The 20,910-nt window shown below is 40.5% G+C and overlaps 1 protein-coding gene across 2 annotated transcripts in view; it reads left to right on the top strand.

Moving 5' to 3' along the window:
• Nucleotides 1-20,910, top strand: part of mslnb (mesothelin b) — a 35,902-nt gene that overhangs the window by 2,916 nt on the left and 12,076 nt on the right. The window contains exons 2-63 of one of the 2 annotated variants that reach the window (XM_043252743.1): nucleotides 110-193; nucleotides 601-625; nucleotides 826-874; nucleotides 1,638-1,757; nucleotides 1,839-2,017; nucleotides 2,100-2,203; nucleotides 2,293-2,405; nucleotides 2,496-2,708; nucleotides 2,984-3,058; nucleotides 3,144-3,364; nucleotides 3,460-3,544; nucleotides 3,645-3,788; nucleotides 3,870-4,072; nucleotides 4,167-4,270; nucleotides 4,347-4,456; nucleotides 4,565-4,741; nucleotides 5,450-5,481; nucleotides 5,575-5,666; nucleotides 6,141-6,163; nucleotides 6,264-6,285; nucleotides 6,375-6,402; nucleotides 6,487-6,562; nucleotides 6,717-6,875; nucleotides 6,964-7,175; nucleotides 7,259-7,347; nucleotides 7,431-7,549; nucleotides 7,660-7,836; nucleotides 7,995-8,026; nucleotides 8,100-8,197; nucleotides 8,307-8,332; nucleotides 8,523-8,544; nucleotides 8,900-8,927; nucleotides 9,017-9,092; nucleotides 9,247-9,405; nucleotides 9,494-9,705; nucleotides 9,789-9,877; nucleotides 9,961-10,079; nucleotides 10,190-10,366; nucleotides 10,523-10,554; nucleotides 10,635-10,732; nucleotides 10,842-10,870; nucleotides 11,041-11,062; nucleotides 15,735-15,762; nucleotides 15,844-15,919; nucleotides 16,058-16,216; nucleotides 16,305-16,501; nucleotides 16,585-16,673; nucleotides 16,757-16,875; nucleotides 17,014-17,187; nucleotides 17,449-17,480; nucleotides 17,567-17,664; nucleotides 17,751-17,779; nucleotides 17,866-17,887; nucleotides 18,024-18,051; nucleotides 18,132-18,195; nucleotides 18,286-18,432; nucleotides 19,530-19,726; nucleotides 19,851-19,945; nucleotides 20,031-20,143; nucleotides 20,375-20,551; nucleotides 20,636-20,667; nucleotides 20,746-20,843. In XM_043252743.1, coding sequence (XP_043108678.1) covers nucleotides 142-193; nucleotides 601-625; nucleotides 826-874; nucleotides 1,638-1,757; nucleotides 1,839-2,017; nucleotides 2,100-2,203; nucleotides 2,293-2,405; nucleotides 2,496-2,708; nucleotides 2,984-3,058; nucleotides 3,144-3,364; nucleotides 3,460-3,544; nucleotides 3,645-3,788; nucleotides 3,870-4,072; nucleotides 4,167-4,270; nucleotides 4,347-4,456; nucleotides 4,565-4,741; nucleotides 5,450-5,481; nucleotides 5,575-5,666; nucleotides 6,141-6,163; nucleotides 6,264-6,285; nucleotides 6,375-6,402; nucleotides 6,487-6,562; nucleotides 6,717-6,875; nucleotides 6,964-7,175; nucleotides 7,259-7,347; nucleotides 7,431-7,549; nucleotides 7,660-7,836; nucleotides 7,995-8,026; nucleotides 8,100-8,197; nucleotides 8,307-8,332; nucleotides 8,523-8,544; nucleotides 8,900-8,927; nucleotides 9,017-9,092; nucleotides 9,247-9,405; nucleotides 9,494-9,705; nucleotides 9,789-9,877; nucleotides 9,961-10,079; nucleotides 10,190-10,366; nucleotides 10,523-10,554; nucleotides 10,635-10,732; nucleotides 10,842-10,870; nucleotides 11,041-11,062; nucleotides 15,735-15,762; nucleotides 15,844-15,919; nucleotides 16,058-16,216; nucleotides 16,305-16,501; nucleotides 16,585-16,673; nucleotides 16,757-16,875; nucleotides 17,014-17,187; nucleotides 17,449-17,480; nucleotides 17,567-17,664; nucleotides 17,751-17,779; nucleotides 17,866-17,887; nucleotides 18,024-18,051; nucleotides 18,132-18,195; nucleotides 18,286-18,432; nucleotides 19,530-19,726; nucleotides 19,851-19,945; nucleotides 20,031-20,143; nucleotides 20,375-20,551; nucleotides 20,636-20,667; nucleotides 20,746-20,843 — 6,196 coding nt within the window. In that variant the 5' untranslated portion in view covers nucleotides 110-141. Of the gene's footprint in view, nucleotides 1-109; nucleotides 194-600; nucleotides 626-825; nucleotides 875-1,637; nucleotides 1,758-1,838; nucleotides 2,018-2,099; nucleotides 2,204-2,292; nucleotides 2,406-2,495; nucleotides 2,709-2,885; nucleotides 2,904-2,983; nucleotides 3,059-3,143; nucleotides 3,365-3,459; nucleotides 3,545-3,644; nucleotides 3,789-3,869; nucleotides 4,073-4,166; nucleotides 4,271-4,346; nucleotides 4,457-4,564; nucleotides 4,742-5,449; nucleotides 5,482-5,574; nucleotides 5,667-6,140; nucleotides 6,164-6,263; nucleotides 6,286-6,374; nucleotides 6,403-6,486; nucleotides 6,563-6,716; nucleotides 6,876-6,963; nucleotides 7,176-7,258; nucleotides 7,348-7,430; nucleotides 7,550-7,659; nucleotides 7,837-7,994; nucleotides 8,027-8,099; nucleotides 8,198-8,306; nucleotides 8,333-8,522; nucleotides 8,545-8,899; nucleotides 8,928-9,016; nucleotides 9,093-9,246; nucleotides 9,406-9,493; nucleotides 9,706-9,788; nucleotides 9,878-9,960; nucleotides 10,080-10,189; nucleotides 10,367-10,522; nucleotides 10,555-10,634; nucleotides 10,733-10,841; nucleotides 10,871-11,040; nucleotides 11,063-15,734; nucleotides 15,763-15,843; nucleotides 15,920-16,057; nucleotides 16,217-16,304; nucleotides 16,502-16,584; nucleotides 16,674-16,756; nucleotides 16,876-17,013; nucleotides 17,188-17,448; nucleotides 17,481-17,566; nucleotides 17,665-17,750; nucleotides 17,780-17,865; nucleotides 17,888-18,023; nucleotides 18,052-18,131; nucleotides 18,196-18,285; nucleotides 18,433-19,529; nucleotides 19,727-19,850; nucleotides 19,946-20,030; nucleotides 20,144-20,374; nucleotides 20,552-20,635; nucleotides 20,668-20,745; nucleotides 20,844-20,910 lie in introns of those variants that run through there. The other variant, XM_043252815.1, reaches the window with a different exon arrangement.

The following is a 20,910-nucleotide window of genomic DNA, read 5'->3' as shown; positions in this document are numbered from 1 at the left end:
TTTATATTTATTTAACAAAATGTGGTTTGGGCCAGAAAACTCCAGCTTTCAGGTATTAAATGCAGAAATGATCGTTCCACTGATCTGGCGTTGTGTCTGTTTCTCTAAGAGCTGAATCTGAGCAGAAGCAGACCAGTCCTCATGAGAACGCCTCTGATTTTCCTGCTCCTGTATATAGGAGTGATGGGTTTGGGTGAGTCCACAGTTATCATTTATATTCATACTCTTTGATAAATATAAATAAACAGCACACTAATCAACAAACTGCATAAGGTCCATGTTATGAAAGTCTGAGAGAGTGAATGATTGCTTATTTAATTTAAACACACTTATTTCATGCTCTGGAATACCTGATTGTGATTGGTGTCTACAACGACATTACTAATAATTCAGTTTGTAAAGTTCTTGCTCGAGTGATTTAATGTCTGACTATCTGTCTTCTCACAGAATTGACTCATGCAGACATCTGATATATGTGTGATTTATTTGGTAGTAGATGTCTAAGAGCCAGATTAAATACAGGCTTGATTTCTCTGTCAGAAAAAATTACTGTAAATTCTGACAGATTTAAGACAGGGGTCTCTTTCTTTCTGTTTTCAGGCAGCATTTGTTCAGCGGTGCAGATGTGAGTGAAGCTTCCGATCTTTCCATTATACAGCCCATAGGACCTATCCTGAAAGCAGTCTTTCTTGTGTTTTATGTTGTTGTTGTGAAATGACTTTACATTTCTGTCTTTCATTCATCGTGACCTATCGCTCACTTTCCATTCAGCTCCATCTCCTCCCTCTGCCTACATTAATCTCCATCTCATTCCATTATTCACAGTCAAACCTGTGGAACAAGTGCTGAACTTACAGAAGAACAATGCGCTGATGTGAGTTCAAACAAACACACAGATATTTTTAGACTGTTCTTTGTTGGAGAGTTTTGTCTGTTTGGGACAGCTGAGCTAAACACACACACTCATATAAAGAAATCTTATGAGTATGCATATTACTAGAATATTAGCCATTTCTTAGTATTAATTAAGCACATATTAAGATCGTATTCTACATCCCTAATCCTACCCAGTACCTAAACTTAACAAGTACCTTGCAAAATATTAATATTAATATTAATAATTTATTGAGGGAGAAGTTGTAGTTAATAGTTAACAAGTGTTACCCGTCGTAAAGGTTGCCAGGAAATGTAATGCCATTTTTAGGATTAAAAATACAATCATACAGAGATCTCAGATACAATGATTAACCAAATCCATGAACAAGACAATAGCAGAACCACAATGGAGATGGACACAAACAGACTGTTTAGACAAAATATCTTCCAGACAGAAACATGAAACCAAAGGGAACATGACCATTTTCAGAAAAAAAGTAGCCTAGACAAATACATGACGTCAGACACAATGAACCTGCACCACTCCCATCAGTCACTAGAGCAGCTTCTGAACTCCAGATAACATACATGACATGTATGAAAGATAGTTGAGAGGTAAAATTAAGTCACATGTATTAGCACTTTGTGTACCAGTGCAGTTAAATCAGCAACATGACTGAATATTAAGAATCTTTTAACAGAGGCAAGCACTGAAGCAGTACTCCCTCAGTCTCACTGTGCTGTGTTTATTGCTGTCTCAGTTGGACGGTCCCACACAGGGCTTCCTGACGTGTGCTGGTGTCCCATTGGAGCCGGAGGCAGACCACATACTGCACCTGAAGGCACTCATGAGCGCCGCTCTGGACGTCTACTCCTTCATGGTACCCCAGCACACACACACACACACACATCCTATGAGCTCTCACTGCTGCGGCTCCACCGTGACGCTATCTGTCTCGCAGCGCTCCAGTGTGGCCGGCGTTCCGCTCCTGGATCTGTCCGGTGGCATCAGTATGAACGAGGATCACGTGATCAGAGCATGGCTGGACATCAAGCTCACTCCTCTGCTGTCATCCGTCTCCAGAAACTTCCTCACCTGCCTCAGCAACAGAAACTTCAGCTGCAGCACCTACCAGACTGTGTATGACAGCACACACTGCGCATTTAAAACACTAGAAGCAGAATATGAATGAGTGTGTGCGATTGTTTTGTTGTCTGTATAGTGTAAAGGAGTTGAGTCAACATTTCTCCGGTCTGGACCCTATACGACAGAAGTGGATCTATTCTTTCTTCATGTACCCGTTTCTCTCCAGAAACACATCCTCGGGTAAATCTCTGCCTCTAGACCTGCTCATGTGTTCTGTGAAGGTTTTGTGCAGGTTTAAGCAGTCTGATTGTATGTTTTTGTCGCTGTAGGTTGTGTAGATCCAGAAGACAGCACTGAGGACTGGCTCATGAAGAACTTTGGCTCGTTCTCGGTCATGGCTCAAGTGCGAGACTTCACATCCATCAACATGCTCTTCAGCGGGGTAGGAACACTCACTCTCGCATCTGATGATTTCCTGATGGCGTCATCAGTTCTGTGCTGATGTTCTGAGGTTCTTCCCCGTCTCTCTCAGCTGGAGGTTTTGCACCTATTGAGTCCAGAGCAAAAGGCAGAGCTTCTCCTTCATCCAGAGATAATGGACTTGACAGACAATTCCCTCAGCGTGGTGTTTCAGAGTTTGCTTTCCTCTCTGATGCCCTCTGAAGATCCATGGCCTTCAAATAACGGCACAACGTATTATATGAGCACCATTCCATCCGCTTCACCTCAAGACCCTCTCGGACAGGCAAGAATAATGCCAAACACTGATGTAGATCAGGTCTGGGTAACTCTGGATTTCGAAATCCACTTTCCTTCAGAGCTCAGCCCCAACCCATTAATTAAATATGTCTTCATGTTTACTACTTACAGATGAGTTCTTTTCATGAGTGCAGGAAAGATGATCTTGAGGACCAGAGTTGTCCAACCCTGATGTAGATAAGTAAATAATTGGACATATACCCTAAAACAGTCATCTCCTGAGATGTTGAATGAGCAGTCACTTTTGACATGTGTCTTCAGGCTCTGAATGGATTCATGACGGCTTTCAGTCCTGTCCAGAGTTTCGTTAGACAGTTTGTGTCTTTGACTAAGCAGGTAACGCTCACACATTCAGTTCAGCATTACAAACCCAAACAACATCTCCTGATTTCTGCTGTCTTTATCTGTTCTTTTATTCAAGCAAAACATGCGGAGCACCACTCTGGTGCAGGCCATGCTTAACCTGACACTCGCTGAGCTCGCTGCTCCATTCAAGCAGAATCCCAACCAGCAGCTGGTCACTTTTGACCCCATGAATGTTAACGACTGGTTCATGCATGTGGTATCTCCCATACTCCGGCGATTCCTTCCTTCTGGGTTAGAAATCCACCCCAACCTCTCAGCTGTCTTCCATAACCAGTTGTGAGTTTACCATGCTAATACTGTCACAGTTATCCAGAAGCTTCCTCTGATCAAGTAATGAAAATGCTCTTTGGTTTGGGATGTTTTCTCTTTAGCTACATTGAGACAGGGATGGGAACTGGAGGGCAGAATGAAAGTCAGGACATCTGCAGTGTGTTTATTGATAACAGAACATGTGGGGTAAGCTATTCACATGCTGGGAACATATGTGTAAGTATTCCAAGCATCTTCTCTGCTGGTATTTCATAGTATATCTGAAACACTCTTCGTTTCATTCTAGCTGACAGACCTGGTGGAACACGTGGCCACGGTCCTGCACTGTGCAGCACGCTCAAACCTCACGCTCAGCGAGGAGACGCTCTCGAGTGTCCTTCTGCTTCTCTCCCAGAACCTCAACGGTCTGCTGCAGCAGCTCTCCATGACTGTAAGACCTGCCAGATCTCACATCAGCTGTGTAAAACCAGTACTTCATATAATTTTGGTTTGCATATTGTTTTTTGCTCAGAACTTCAGTTCCCAGAGTTCCCCCTTCAGCGATGTCCTGGACCAAATGGTTCATGACACCTTCACGATGAGCAACTTGCAAGATGAGTCGTTTGTGAGATTATGGTTCCAGATCAAGTTAAAGCCTCTTCTCTCCACACTGACTCCAGAATATCTCACATGCCTCAGTCACAAAGAGTTCAGCTGCCAGACCTTCCAGATACTGTATGTCCATTGAAAACATAAGTGCTAATCCCACCGGATGAATTCTATTCTCAACTGACCTCCACTCTCACCTGAATTTATGTTGTCCTGTCAGTGTTTCAGAACTCAGTGACAATATGCTTCTGATGTCAGAAGAAGGTTTGCAGGATGTTTATCACTATTTCATCGTTTCCTTCCTGAGCCAACAAAATGTTTCAGGTACGTCTGTCTGTCTATCTGTTTATCTGGCTAGCCATTTATGTATCTATAAAATATGTGACCAACATATTTTTAGGTGGCTGCTCTGCGGAGAACAGCACAGTCTGGGTTACTCTGAATCTTGGAGGATTTTCAACATTTGCAACATTGAGGGAAATGTACCAGCTGAACCAAGACTTCAACGCAGTGAGTTACCCATGTTGCTCTATCAAAATATGGCTCTATTCTTGACCTTCTTGTGTAACTGGTAAGATGGATCTCTGTAACATTAAATGTTTCCTTTGTGCATTTCAGATAGATGCACTGGTGGTTCTCTCTCCCAGACAGACAGCTGAGCTCATAGTTGAGGATTTTGCAGGTCTCCCAGAGAAAAATGTCATCATAAACATGGTTTTTGATCACATCCTTGTTTCTCCTGAAGGCCGTGGTCTAGTTGAGATGCTTGGATATCTCATCATGCTAACTAACCAGGTAAAAGCATCTTTGTCAAACTGTCTACAAACAGAAATGTTTACAAAAAGTATTGCGAAATCACAGCATTTCTATTAACCAATGATATGTTACTAAAACAACCTTTTGCCTCTCGTGATAAGTCTCTCGTGGATTTTTAATAAAGTTTTTAATAAAATATAAAATATGATTTGCCTGATTTTTTATCTATTCAAAAGAAGCGTTTACGTTTATCTTTATAGAAGCAGCCAAGAGAGCCACTTCAGAAATGTGTGTGATGTGGCTTAAAAAAACACAAGCAACAATTGACTTCATGTTTCTTGGACCATGTGACTTGTAAATGCGAAAAAACAAGTTTCCATTGCAAAAAACATGTTCCATTTCTGTTTTGTGAAATATTCCTTTTTTTGATGCCTGAAAAACCACATCATGCAAGCATAGAAATGTTTTTGCGAAGTATGGGAATTTTTCTGAAATTGACACATTTCCATTAGGTGTTTTTTTCCAATTGAAATTTTAATTTCTGAAATTTGAAGATGTGGCTACTGTTCTTTCACAAACAGCTTTACTGCCAAGTGAGTTCTTGTGCAGAATGTACAGACATACAGTTTAAGATAGAAAATACATATCAAATTATGAGTATGCATATGTGCTGTTTAAAGTTTTTTGAGACTGTCTGAGGACTGATTAGACTAAGGTGAATTGTATCTCATTTTTTTTTTATGTCAGATGGGTTTGGAGTGCTCATCTTACCAGCAGATGTAAGTAACAGTTAAACTCTGTTCTGTTTGTTACTGTTTTTCAACCACTTCAGTCACTGTTTCACACGATTTCTCTCTCTTTCTCCCTATCAGAGTTCAGAGGTTGCAGGAGTCTATGGTTCCTCCACACATGATGCAACTCATCAAGGACTTCAAGAGTCAGCTGGAACAGATGGCTCCTCTCGGTAAAAATACATGCACACAAACAAATAAAATAAATAACATTTATGGCAGACTAAACAAGTACATTCAAAATTGTCACTGGGCCACTTGTAGATGTTTTATTGGTTTTTTACTCTACCAAATATTTTAGTAATCTAAATTAGATGTCAGTTTATCCCGTGAAAACCATTTTGAAATTGAACAGTGCGTTGCCATGGCAATGGTACTTTAAATGTCTCCTCCCACTAAGTGGGTGCTGCCAATTGTCATATTCCAAAATTTCTAAATATACTCATATTCAAAACTTTTGTGAGATAAGTAATATTGACAGAGAACTTTACTGACCAAAAATTGCATTAAAAAATTTAATGAAGTTGCATCTTTTTTTTACGTTTCTGGCAATTTTACAGTTAAATCAATTTAGCTAACCTACATTTAGGATTAACAGTCACATTTTTCTGGACTATAATTTTACAATTTCACTACTGTTTTAACAGGCTGTTTTCCTCCACCTATTACAGTAAGAAACATAACTTTTAATCTCATCGGCTTATATTTTTACAAAAATAAAGAAAAACTACCTAATGAACTATTACTGATTTGTGGTCATACCTTTGCAGTGTATTTCAACACCAATCAATGGTAAGTTAAATATTGTAAATTACCTGTTTATTCGAAAAAATACTCCTATTTGTTTTTCTCATTTTCCTTTTTATTTTTTACTCTTACAGAATCCTCAATTTGTGACGGAGTCAGAAGGTGGTTTTTATTATGGACTTTTAACTGAAAATTGTATTTATTTAAAATACATAAAATAATGAGAAGAGTTTTTCTACCCTGCAGTAACGAGACTGTCCTGTCCGCTGGACTCGTGAGCGCCCCCTGTAGTGTGGACTTGCAGCAGTACGCTTGCTCTTCGGTAAGAGCACCATGAACAGAAGACTCAGTTCACATGAGCTGATGTTGATAATCGTCTGGGAATCTGCATCCCTCCAAATGTGCAGCAGTTTCTAGAATCACCAAAATATTTATTAAACGTTGATGTCCCCTGACCAGATCTTCTGTGTTTGTAGATCACAGGTTTCACTGCTGAAAACCTGGCTGGACTCCTGAAATGTCAAGTATCCAGTAGCAGCAGTTACTCCAAAGAGACCTGGAAACTGCTCCTCATCAAAACAGATGTAGTTCTGGATGGAGCCCTCGTCATCTTTTCCAATGCAGTAGGAAATTTGGTAAATAAGTCTAGCACATTTGTTCTCAAGTGTTCACTGGAAGATTGATTGGGAATGTGACAACAATTCCTCCTCATTGCATCATCAGTCTCAGCCAATCAGAGGTGATGTGGTGTCCCAAGTGCTGGATGTGATTGCAGAGCTGAGACTGGAGCGCATCAGTCCTGACCAATGGAGAAACGTCACTTTCATCAGCATGTTGTTGGGTCACTACCTCAAGCCGTTTTTACCGTTTGCGTCTCCATCCCTACTGCAGTGCACTAGTAGCAAAAACCTCAGCTGCCAAACGTACCAGAACATGTAAGACAAGCATTTCCTCAATAGCTCAAGACTGTCATCAGCTGATAAGATGCTTGTTTAACTTTATTTTCAATGGTTTCCAGTGTGTTCCAGTTTCCACTTGTCAGTGAGACTCAAGGAAAAAACATGGTGAACTTCTTCATCCTGCCCTTCCTCAGAAGAAACACAACAGGTGAGGTGGAGGTTCACATATGTTTCATATGAAGGTTCTGGAGTTCAGGAAGGTGATTTCAATGTGTGTGTTGTGTGTTTCAGATGCGGGCTGTGTGTCGACTGCTAACAACAGTGTTGAGTGGCTGCAGAACAACTTTGGCTTGTTCTCTCGGTTTGTGTCTCTCACAGATCTGCTCTCCATCAACGGACTCTTTGATCCTGTATGTCTCTTCATTTTCACTTGTGATCTTAACAAAGGAGATTTATGAAAGTAACACTAACATCACTTTAGCATTCACTGATATTCTCTTGTTCTTCTGTGTGTCTGTAGCTGGAGTCCCTGAATTATCTCACTGCAGAGCAGGTGGTTGGACTGATAGTTGAAGATCTACCTCGTCTTCCAGAGAAGGAAGTCGTCATCAACACAGTGTTTGATCATCTGCTTGTGTCTCCTGAGGAGAGTGGACTTCCTGATGTTCTTCAGAACCTGCTCTTAATCTCATATCAGGTCAAATTTACACAGTTGTTATTGATAACTCCCCATCAAATCTTAGTCACAAGCCCCACGGTTTTTTATCTTTACATGTGGATTGACCTTAAATGAGATGTGCGTTTGATGAATCATGTTCATAACAGCAGCACTGATGCTTGTTTGTGTTTCTACAGGTCATTATTCCGTGCAGAACCTACATACTAATGTAAGTGTATTTGATAAGTATACCTTTTGTCTCTTGTGCCGAGATCTGCTAGAATTGTTTGCTTCTTTCCCAGATTCCAAAGGCTGTTTCAGGCTTTACCATTCTTGTCGACTGAGATGGAGACTCTTGTTTTCCAAATAACTTCAGAACTCAAACAGAATGGAGCAAGAGGTGATTCTTGACTTTCCTCATTTATCGCTGTTGACTTCTCTTGAAGATCAACATGTTTCTCATTACTTCTGCTAGAATTAATGAATTAATTTTTGTAATTTATTTGCAGACTGCCCTCTTCCTGAACCTCCAACAGTAAGTGTTTGTTTTTAATGCAGTTTTCCTTCTCATTCTCTCCCAGTCCTAGATAATTCCTCATTATGTTTCACTGTTTAAAACTTTTTCATAAAACTTAAAACACACATTTCTTTAAACATATATTCATTTTTTTGTTTTATTATTATTTTGTCTTTGAATTTTTGTCTTTATATTTCATCTGTTTCAGTGTCTGGTCACTCCTGTAAATGGTAAATGCTTTTTTAGAATTTGTTAGTTTTTAAAATCAGACTAATCAGTGTGTATAATGGAGCCTTGATATAAGTTGCAATGAAGTGAATCTTCATTCCCTCTTATGTTTCCTGGCTTTAATGTCTGAGGATCATAGTACTTGGGCATATGGCAATGACTTTCTCTAACCATATAGCAAACTATAAAAAAAGAAAGAATCTGTACACAAATATTACCCATTTTTGTTGGTCAGTTTTCTACATTGGTTACTTTCTCTTAACTTGATTGACTGTTGCATTATAATTTATGGGTTTTGTACCGAAATCTACCTGAAATCGACTATCAATAATTAATGTTTTCTGATGTATTTAACAGCTACCAGAGTCTGTTCAGGAGTAAACAGGTACAAGCAATCACTCTTTTGACCACTTTGACACTGTGACATCATCAGTCAGACAGGCAGTGCTCATGACATTCTGATGTATCCTACAGTAACGAGACTGTCCTGTCCGCTGGACTCGTGAGCGCCCCCTGTAGTGTGGACTTGCAGCAGTACGCTTGCTCTTCGGTAAGAGCACCATGAACAGAGGACTCAGTTCACATGAGCTGATGTTGATGATCATCTGGGAATCTGCATCCCTCCAAATGGGCAACAGATTCTAGAATCACCAAAATATTTATTAAACATTGATGTCCCCTGACCAGATCTTCTGTGTTTGTAGATCACAGGTTTCACTGCTGAAAACCTGGCTGGACTCCTGAAATGTCAAGTATCCAGTAGCAGCAGTTACTCCAAAGAGACCTGGAAACTGCTCTTCATCAAAACAGATGTAGTTCTGGATGGAGCCCTCGTCATCTTTTCCAATGCAGTAGGAAATTTGGTAAATAAGTCTAGCACATTTGTTCTCAAGTGTTCACTGGAAGATTGATTGGGAATGTGACAACAATTCCTCCTCATTGCATCATCAGTCTCAGCCAATCAGAGGTGATGTGGTGTCCCAAGTGCTGGATGTGATTGCAGAGCTGAGACTGGAGCGCATCAGTCCTGACCAATGGAGAAACGTCACTTTCATCAGCATGTTGTTGGGTCAATACCTCAAGCCATTTTTACCGTTTGCGTCTCCATCCCTACTGCAGTGCACTAGTAGCAAAAACCTCAGCTGCCAAACGTACCAGAACATGTAAGACAAGCATTTCCTCAATAGCTCAAGACTGTCATCAGCTGATAAGATGCTTGTTTAACTTTATTTTCAATGGTTTCCAGTGTGTTCCAGTTTCCACTTGTCAGTGAGACTCAAGGAAAAAACATGGTGAACTTCTTCATCCTGCCCTTCCTCAGAAGAAACACAACAGGTGAGGTGGAGGTTCACATATGTTTCATATGAAGGTTCTGGAGTTCAGGAAGGTGATTTCAATGTGTGTGTTGTGTGTTTCAGATGCAGGCTGTGTGTCGACTGCTAACAACAGTGTTGAGTGGCTGCAGAACAACTTTGGCCTGTTCTCTCGGTTTGTGTCTCTCACAGATCTGCTCTCCATCAACGGACTCTTTGATCCTGTATGTCTCTACATTTTCACATGTGATTTCATCAAAGGAGATTTATGAAAGTAACACTAACATCACTTTAGCATTCACTGATATTCTCTTGTTCTTCTGTGTTTCTGTAGCTGGAGTCCCTGAATTATCTCACTGCAGAGCAGGTGGTTGGACTGATGGTTGAAGATCTACCTCATCTTCCAGAGAAGGAAGTCATCATCAACACAGTGTTTGATCATCTGCTTGTGTCTCCTGAGGAGAGTGGACTTCCTGATGTTCTTCAGAACCTGCTCTTAATCTCATATCAGGTAAAAATTTACACAGTTGTTATTGATAGCTCCTCATCAAATCCTAGTCACATGCCCCACAGTTTCGTCTTTACATGTGGATTGCCTTAAATGAGATGTGAGTTTGATGAATCATGTACATGACAACAGCACTGATGCTTGTTTGTGTTTCTACAGGTCACTATTCCGTGCAGAACCTACATACTAATGTAAGTGTATTGATACATGATATTGAGTCTCAGTTGTCTCTTGTCCTGAAATCTTCTATAATTGTTTGGTTCTTTCCTAGATTCCAGAGGCTGTTTCAGGCTTTACCATTCTTGTCAACTGAGATGGAGAATCTTGTCTTCCAAATAACTGGAGAACTCAAGCAAAACGGAGCAAGAGGTGATTCTTGACTCTTCTCATTTATCGCTGTTGACTTCTCTTGAAGATCAACATTTTTCTCATTACTTCTGCTCGAATTAATGAGCTAATATTTGTGTTTTATTTTCAGACTGCTCACTGCCTCAACCTGCAACAGGGGTTTGTTTTTAACATTAGTTTCTTCTCAGCTTTGTTCAGTCTTACATGATCCCTAAATATGATTCAATATGGAAAACTTTTTACAAAGCTCTAAAATACACAGAGATTACTTTAAAAACTTGGTTTACATTATTTTTGTATTTTGTTCTAACTTTTATCTTCTGTTGCAGTGTTTTTTCACACCTGTTAATGGTACGTATATTTTTACCTTACACCTGTTTGGGATGTTGAACAAGTCAGCAGGTGTCTCAATGAATGTGGTGATAAACTAAACCTGCATCCTTGTATTAACCAACATTCATTATCACTCAACCCAGTTTTACAGTGTTCCTCCCTGTTGAGTGTTCTATATTAAGAGCTGTTGACTGTATAGATGTATGGCAACCCAAGGGCCAGATGAATAATAATAGATACATTCATCCATACAACTAAATTTCAGTGTTTGGCTGCATATTAAAGTTAAAAGAACATTTGCCATGCCTAGGGTGACCACATGCGCTATTTTGCCAGGACGCGGCATCTATATGTCTATATTGCCTAAAATATCTAGGTTTTAGCTTTGTCTGCGTGCAAACTGGTTAGTGTAAGACATAGGTTCCTTATGCTTTCCAAACGTTTTGAATCAAAGCAATATAGAAATCCTGGCAAGGAAGCATCCTGTAAAAACAGCATGTAAGGTCGCCCTAGACGGCCCTGTTTATTCAGAGGGACTGAGCAGTGCTAAATGAGTATCAAAACTCATTGTCACTCCCTGGTTCTTGCCTACTAGTCTAACGAGGAGCATATTTGTTTTCCTATGATTGCCATACCCTAGTTCCATACGTAAAATATAAAACTCTTTTTATGGTTTCATTATTTGCTATATTAATTTAATTGGGAAATATAGGACACTGGGAACATAAAAAAAAACCTTTTTCAACCAAGTATCTCTTAACAAGTCTTGGCAAGTGTTATTCTGATCTAGTTTATGCTTATTCCCAGTAGCACTAATCAATGTTTTCTGATGGATTTAACAGCTACTGGAGTCTGTTCAGGAGTAGCCAGGTATGAGCAAATACTGTTTTGTCCACTGTGACATCATCAGTCAGAAAGGAAGTGCTCATGACATTCTGATGTCTCCCACAGTAACGAGACTGTCCTGTCCGCTGGACTCGTGAGCCCAACCTGTAGTGTGGACTTGCAGCAGTACGCTTGCTCTTCGGTAAGAGCACCATGAACAGAAGACTCAGTTCACATGAGCTGATGTTGATGATCGTCTGAGAATCTGCATCCCTCCAAATGTGCAGCAATTTCTAGAATCACCAAAATATTTACTGAACATTGATTTCTGTTTTTGCAGATCACAGGCTTTACTGCTGAAAACCTGGCTGAACTTCTAAAATGTCAAGTATCCAGTAGCAGCAGTTACTCCAAAGAGACCTGGAAACTGCTTTTCACTAAAACAGATGACGTTCTGGATGAAGCCCTCGTTATCTTCTCCAATGCAGCAGCAAATATGGTAAATAAGTCTAGTACATTTGTCCTCTAGTGTTCACTGGAAGATTGATTGGGAATGTGACAACAATTCCTCCTCATTGCATCATCAGTCTCAGCCAATCAGAGGTGATGTCGTGTCCCAAGTGCTGGATGTGATTGCAGAGCTGAGACTGGAGCACATAAGAGACGTCACTTTCATCAGCATGTTGTTGGGTCAATACCTGAAGCCGCTTTACCGCTTTGCCTCCATCCCTACTGCAGTGTACTAGCAGCAAAAACCTCAGCTGCCAAACGTACCAGAACATGTAAGACAAGCATTTCCTCAATAGCTCAAGACTGTCATCAGCTGATAAGATGCTTGTTTAACTTTATTTTCAATGGTTTCCAGTGTGTTCCAGTTTCCACTTGTCAGTGAGACTCAAGGAAAAAACATGGTGAACTTCTTCATCCTGCCCTTCCTCAGAAGAAACACAACAGGTGAGGTGGAGGTTCACATATGTTTCATATGAAAGTTCTGGAGTTCAGGAAGGTGATTTCAATGTGTGTGTTGTGTGTTTCAGATGCGGGCTGTGTGTCGACTGCTAACAACAGTGCTGAGTGGCTGCAGAAGAACTTTGGCCTGTTCTCTCGGTTTGTGTCTCTCACAGATCTGCTCTCCATCAACGGACTCTTTGATCCTGTATGTCTCCACATCTTCACATGTGATCTTATTTACATTTACATTTACATTTAATCATTTTGCATTCACTTTTATCCAAAGCGACTTACAATTGAGAGTACAACAGCGATTCATTTTTTTGAGAGACAAACAGACAGAGTAAGTGCTTATAACACCCAGTCACAGGGAGTGTTCAAATTAGTACATGCCAGAAGGGAAGGAATAAACAAGGGGGATGAGAAGAGAGACAGTGAGAGTAATTTTTTTTTTTTTTTTTTTTTTTTTATGATGAGGTCAGGTATTGCTGAAAGATGTGAGTTTTCAGCAGTTTCTTAAAGATTGACAGAGATCCAGCATTCCGGATATGTACGGGAAGATCGTTCCACCAGCCAGGAACAGAGAACGAGAAAGTTCTGGAGAGTGATTTCGAGCCTCTTTGAGATGGTACCACGAGGCGTCGCTCGCTAGCAGATCTCAGACTTCTAGAGGGTGTGTAGATTTGTAATAGTGAGTGGAAGTAGACCGGTGCCGATTCTGTGGTTGTTCTATATGCAAGCATCAGTGCCTTGAACTTGATGAGAGCTGCAATCGGTAGCCAATGTAAGGAGATAAAGAGAGGTGTAACATGGGTTCTCTTGGGCTCATTGAATACCAGCCGTGCTGCTGCATTCTGAATCATTTGTAGAGGTTTTATTGTGTTCGATGGAAGTCCAGCCAGAAGAGCATTGCAGTAGTCCAGTCTAGAAATGACAAGGGCCTGGACAAGTAGCTGTGCAGCTTGCTCTGTTAGAAAGGGCCTGATCTTTCTGATGTTGTGTAGTGCAAACCTGCAGGATCGAGCAGTCTTTGCAATGTGATCTTTGAAGGTTAGTTGGTCATCGAGGATTACACCAAGATTTCTGACTGAGGTTGATGGGGTAATTGACGAAGAACCTAGCTGGATGGTGAAGTCATGATCAAAGGAGATTTATGAAAGTAACACTAACATCACTTTAGCATTCACTGATATTCTCTTGTTCTTTTGTGTGTCTGTAGCTGGAGTCCCTGAATTATCTCACTGCAGAGCAGGTGGTTGGACTGATGGTTGAAGATCTACCTCGTCTTCCAGAAAAGGAAGTCGTCATCAACACAGTGTTTGATCATCTGCTTGTGTCTCCTGAGGAGAGTGGACTTCCTGATGTTCTTCAGAACCTGCTCATAATCTCATATCAGGTAAAATTTACACAATTGTTATTGATAGCTTCTCATCAAATCCTAGTCACATGCCCCACGGTTTCGTCTTTACATTGTGGATTGTCTTAAATGAGATGTGCGTTTGATGAATCATGTACATGACAACAGCACTGATGCTTGTTTGTGTTTCTACAGGTCACTATTCCATGCAGAACCTACATACTAATGTAAGTGTATTGATACATGATATTGAGTCTCAGTTGTCTCTTGTCCTGAAATCTTCTATAATTGTTTGGTTCTTTCCCAGATTCCAGAGGCTGTTTCAGGTTTTACCATTCTTGTCAACTGAGATGGAGAATCTTGTCTTCCAAATAACTCGAGAACTCAAGCAAAACGGAGCAAGAGGTGATTCTTGACTCTTCTCATTTATCGCTGTTGACTTCTCTTGAAGATCAACATTTTTCTCATTACTTCTGCTCGAATTAATGAGCTAATATTTGTGTTTTATTTTCAGACTGCTCACTGCCTCAACCTGCAACAGGGGTTTGTTTTTAACATTAGTTTCTTCTCAGCTTTGTTCAGTCTTACATGATCCCTAAATATGATTCAATATGGAAAACTTTTTACAAAGCTCTAAAATACACAGAGATTACTTTAAAAACTTGGTTTACATTATTTTTGTATTTTGTTCTAACTTTTATTTTCTGTTGCAGTGTTTTTTCACACCTGTTAATGGTACGTATATTTTTACCTTACACCTGTTTGGGATGTTGAACAAGTCAGCAGGTGTCTCAATGAATGTGGTGATAAACTGAACCTGCATCCTTGTATTAACCAACATTCATTATCACTCAACCCAGTTTTACAGTGTTCCTCTCTGTTGAGTGTGCTATATTGAGAGCTGTTGACTGTATAGATGTATGGCAACCCAAGGGCCAGATGAATAATAATAGATACATTAATCCATACAACTAAATTTCAGCGTTTGGCTGTATATTAAAGTTAAAAGAACATTTGCCATGCCTAGGGTGACCACATGCGCTATTTTGCCAGGACGCGGCATCTATATGTCTATATTGCCTAAAATATCTAGGTTTTAGCTTTGTCTGCGTGCAAACTGGTTAGTGTATGACATAGGTTCCTTATGCTTTCCGAACGTTTTGAATCAAAGCAATATAGAAATCCTGGCAAGGAAGCATCCTGTAAAAACAGCATGTAAGGTCGCCCTAGACGGCCCTGTTTATTCAGAGGGACTGAGCAGTGCTAAATGAGTATCAAAACTCATTGTCACTCCCTGGTTCTTGCCTACTAGTCTAACGAGGAGCATATTTGTTTTCCTATGATTGCCATACCCTAGTTCCATACGTAAAATATAAAACTCTTTTTATGGTTTCATTATTTGCTATATTAATTTAATTGGGAAATATAGGACACTGGGAACATAAAAAAACTTTTTTCAACCAAGTATCTCTTAACAAGTCTTGGCAAGTGTTATTCTGATCTAGTTTATGCTTATTCTCAGTAGCACTAATCAATGTTTTCTGATGGATTTAACAGCTACTGGAGTCTGTTCAGGAGTAGCCAGGTATGAGCAAATACTGTTTTGTCCACTGTGACATCATCAGTCAGAAAGGAAGTACTCATGACATTCTGATGTCTCCCACAGTAACGAGACTGTCATGTCCGCTGGACTCGTGAGCGCAACCTGTAGTGTTGACTTGCAGCAGTACGCTTGCTCTTCGGTAAGAGCACCATGAACAGAAGACTCAGTTCACATGAGCTGATGTTGATGATCGTCTGAGAATCTGCATCCCTCCAAATGTGCAGCAATTTCTAGAATCACCAAAATATTTACTGAACATTGATTTCTGTTTTTGCAGATCACAGGCTTTACTGCTGAAAACCTGGCTGAACTTCTAAAATGTCAAGTATCCAGTAGCAGCAGTTACTCCAAAGAGACCTGGAAACTGCTTTTCACTAAAACAGATGACGTTCTGGATGAAGCCCTCGTTATCTTCTCCAATGCAGCAGCAAATATGGTAAATAAGTCTAGTACATTTGTCCTCTAGTGTTCACTGGAAGATTGATTGGGAATGTGACAACAATTCCTCCTCATTGCATCATCAGTCTCAGCCAATCAGAGGTGATGTCGTGTCCCAAGTGCTGGATGTGATTGCAGAGCTGAGACTGGAGCACATAAGAGACGTCACTTTCATCAGCATGTTGTTGGGTCAATACCTGAAGCCGCTTTTACCGTTTGCGTCTCCATCCCTACTGCAGTGTACTAGCAGCAAAAACCTCAGCTGCCAAACGTACCAGAACATGTAAGACAAGCATTTCCTCAATAGCTCAAGACTGTCATCAGCTGATAAGATGCTTGTTTAACTTTATTTTCAATGGTTTCCAGTGTGTTCCAGTTTCCACTTGTCAGTGAGACTCAAGGAAAAAACATGGTGAACTTCTTCATCCTGCCCTTCCTCAGAAGAAACACAACAGGTGAGGTGGAGGTTCACATATGTTTCATATGAAAGTTCTGGAGTTCAGGAAGGTGATTTCAATGTGTGTGTTGTGTGTTTCAGATGCGGGCTGTGTGTCGACTGCTAACAACAGTGTTGAGTGGCTGCAGAAGAACTTTGGCCTGTTCTCTCGGTTTGTGTCTCTCACAGATCTGCTCTCCATCAACGGACTCTTTGATCCTGTATGTCTCCAAATCTTATTTAAAAAACAGAGATGATGAGAAGAAATACATGTATAAATACAAATACCAACATCATCAGTTTTATCTGTAGAACTTTACCATTCACTGATATTCTCTTGTTCTTCTGTGTGTCTGTAGTTGGAGACCCTGGACAATCTCACTCCAGAGCAGATGGTTGGCCTGATTGTTAACAGTCAACCTGGTGTGCCACAGAATGCCATCATTAATACAGTGTTTGATCATCTGCTAGTGTCTCCTGTGGAACGAGGACTTCCGAATGTTCTTGAGCTCTTGTATATTTTCTCAACAATGGTGAGAAGTGTTTTAGAGATAAGGCTGCAGGACCTGCCCAACTCAATCTTAGTTGTATTCTATTTTTTACTTGCTATGTATAGTAATACTTTAAGCTTACTGAGACTTGCATATAATTTCTCTTTTGTTGGTTTTGTTTGCATCTATTGTCCTCTTCTGTGAGTCACTTTGGATAAAAGTATCTGCTGAATGAATGAATGTTCTCCTATGCTCACTCTCGAAGGAAGTAGATAAATGACTTCTGCTGGTTTTCTTTTGTAGAGTCCACTCAGCTGTCAAACCAACCAGATAATGTAAGTGTCAGTGCATTAATAACCATCTGATTGAGTTGCATTAATGAGCAAATTTTCTTGACTGCCTCTGCTCTGCTTTGAATCAGCTTCACACGGCTGGAGCAGATCTTGAGCTCAGGAGCAGGTGATCTGGAACCCGTCATCTGGAACAGTGTTTATAAGTTCAGCCACACAGCTCCTGCAGGTCAGCAGCGTATATCCTCTGCCACTGTCAGCTTTTTCATGTTTTCCCTGTGTTCCTTGTTAATGCTTTTTTTGACTTTCTCTCAGGCTGCACTCTTCTCCCAGTCGTGAATGAGGTATGCTCGTTATTTCAATTCCTAAACAACACTTTCTTTATGTCTATTCTGTACGGTTCACACTGTATTTGTCTTTTCTTCTGCAGTGTCCCGTGACTTCATTCAATGGTATTCAGTGATTCCTGTTTAACATTTAAATTTACACATTTAGCAGACACTTTTCAAAGCAAGTGCTGCAATCATTTGATCCTGTGTGAGTGTGCTTTCTTGTGTTGATGTTTTCCTCTTTTTGTGTGTGTTTCAGAGACTCGGGTGTGCAGTGGAGTGGACAGGTAGCATAAAGCTTTGATTACTGCTTCATTTTCCAGTTTTGTTTTTCCCAGCTTTGACTAACTGTGTCCTCTCTGTCCAGTTCTGCAGCACAGCGGTGCTTGAACAATGGAATGATTTGTAGCTTCGATATCGCATGTGTCCCGGTAATTACACATGAGTCTAATCCCAGAATGCATCTCTATGGACAGGTGTGAAACAGTGCTGTAAACAGTTGTGTTCACGTGTGTGCTCAGGAGCTGAATGTAAGTGTGGAGTATCTGGTCACACTACTGGACTTTCAGCTGTTTGTGAATGACATGAGCTCTGCTGAGAGCTGGAAACTCTTCCTGACCAAAGTTTCACACCTGCTGGACATTGCCCTCATCCAGCTCTCCAACCAGGTATAATAATGCAGCTGGTCATTGTTAGTTGGTCATTGTCAGGCAATAATATTAAAATACACAACAGATTTTAACAGATTTTAAAATGCAATAGTAAATGTTGAGATTAACAATAACTAAGATTAATAAATGCCTTAGAAACTTTTCATGATATTGATCTTTCTGGTGGCTGTTAACAAATGGAACCTTGTAAAGTGTTACCAAAAACATATTTGTTACTTTAAAAGTTAACAGAAATAAAATATATTTCAAAACTCACCTAGTTGCTAAATCACATTTTTATTTGATTTAACATGAGCTAGTAAAATATCTAAAATAATCTGAAATAAATGTAAAGTTGCAGTCCAGAAAAAACAAGGTTTGAAAAATGGATTCATGGTGTACTCACTTCGATTGTATAAATTCTGTACATTTTTAAACACAAAAAAGTTACTGCAATCAATCAGTCACTTTTATTTATATAGTGCTTTTAACAATTTTTTTAACAATTCACTCTAAAATTTCTAATATACGTAAATACAAACAATCATGCTAATCATGCTAGCAACATGCTATTAATTTGCTACTCATGTTAGAAAAATGCCAGCAACATGCTATTAACATGGCAGTCGTGATTGAAACATGCTAGTAACATGCTAGTCACTTGCTAATCATGCTAGAGAAATGTTAGCAACATGTTAGTAACATGCCTATCATGCTAGTTAACTATGCTACCAAGCTAACTTGTTAACCATGCTACCAACATGCTAGTAAATTGCTGATCATGATAGAAACATGCTAGTAACATGCTATCCATGCTAGAAACATGTTAGTAACATGTATATTTTTAAACCTAAGACTTTTACAACTGCTATACATTTTAGGCTAGGCCTAAAGGTTTTCTTGACAAACTTTATTATCTAGTTTCACCTTCTGTAGTTGCCAGGGCAGCAATGCTTCTCCAGTGCTCCATGAACACCTGATCTGAGTGATTGTGAACAGCACAGAACTCCTGCGTTCATTCATTCTGAACCATGGATGTCCATTAGCAGATTTTGGGAGTAGTCCTGTTGTATGACAGTGTTTGTTTCCTGATGCTGATGATGTTCTCTCTTCAGTCTGTGTGGTGGAGCAGCAGCTCTGCCTCAGTGTTCCTGGATGTACTGCGGGAGGTGCGTCTGGACAGACTCTCGGATGAGAGCGCAGTCGCTCAGTGGCTTGATAAATACCTGCGTCCTGTCCTGCCGAGCGCATCTAGGACCTTCCTGCAGTGTCTACGCAGCCAGAACTTCAGCTGCCAGAGCTTCCAGACTGTGTAAACGGCCCAGATCTTCCTCTCCTCACTGTTTAAACCAGTCAGACACGCTGAGTGAGCAGTGTGTGAATCAGGATGTGAAACGATAGTGACATGCATGTGTGTGTGTGTGTGTGTGATGAAGGGTCGGAGCGTTCGATGCAGGATTTTTCCAAATGAATGGCTTTCAGCGCCAAACAGTCGTGTCAGACTTCATCGTTCCATTCCTCTCCAGAGCAGGTACTGATCAGATGCTCACTGTGTGTTATTCTTCTGTCCAGCTCAGATCAGTAACATCGTATTGCTGTGATGTGTATGTGTTCAGGTACAGCATGTGTGTCCAATGACAGTTCCCTGTGGCTCAGCAGTAACTTCGGCCAGTTCTCTACTCTCGTTCCTCTGAATCAGCTGATCTCACTCAACCCACAGTTCAACCCGGTATAGTCACTTAAACACATTTACACCACAAACAGTCACCTTGTTTCCTCTAAAACATGGACAGAGAATCCGAGAAGCAAAACTGAGCTAGATAATAAGGTGCTTTTCTTGTTACGCCGGAATGGTAGTAATCATATTGTCCTAGAAAACTGCAACCCCCGGACTTAGTACACAATATAACTACACTTTTAAATTAGAAAAATATCAAAACACTTTCTTTTCTGTTTCCAGATGAGCGGCCTACTCTATCTCTCTCCAGAGCAGCTGGTTGGGCTGATGTTTGATGATGTTCCTGTTCTTCCAGAGAAAAGTGTGGTCATTAACGCCGTGTTCGATCACCTGACCGCATCTCCACAGAGAGATAGGATCACCTCCACACTCACCATTATGGTGGAGTCATCGAAGACGGTAAAGGAGTTTTTCAGTGTGCTTTTGCATCTGTTTTTCACTGCTGTCCCTCCGTTGACTCCTGCATGTGTTTCTTTCTGACAGAGGAATGTCTCCTGTGCATCGTATCAGATCATGTGAGTCTCGTCGTGTTCTGAATGTGTTTTGTTTTCTGAACCTCATGTCTCGTGCTCACACATCTTTCCGTTGGCTAGCTTCCACCGTCTGGATCATCTGGTGGTCGGCGTGCCGGTGGATCTGGAGTCAGTGATTCTAAGGAGTAAATCAGCTCTTCTTCAGAACGTGCCGCAGGGTGAGACCAGAGCACTTTCACTGTCATGTTTTCTTTAAGACTCACACACTCACTCATGAGTGTCTCT

This window comes from Puntigrus tetrazona, chromosome 1 (assembly GCF_018831695.1).
Source record: "Puntigrus tetrazona isolate hp1 chromosome 1, ASM1883169v1, whole genome shotgun sequence".
NCBI lineage: Eukaryota > Metazoa > Chordata > Actinopteri > Cypriniformes > Cyprinidae > Puntigrus > Puntigrus tetrazona.
The sequence above is the reverse complement of the archived record's forward strand: the minus strand, read 5'-3'. Positions and strand labels throughout refer to the sequence as shown.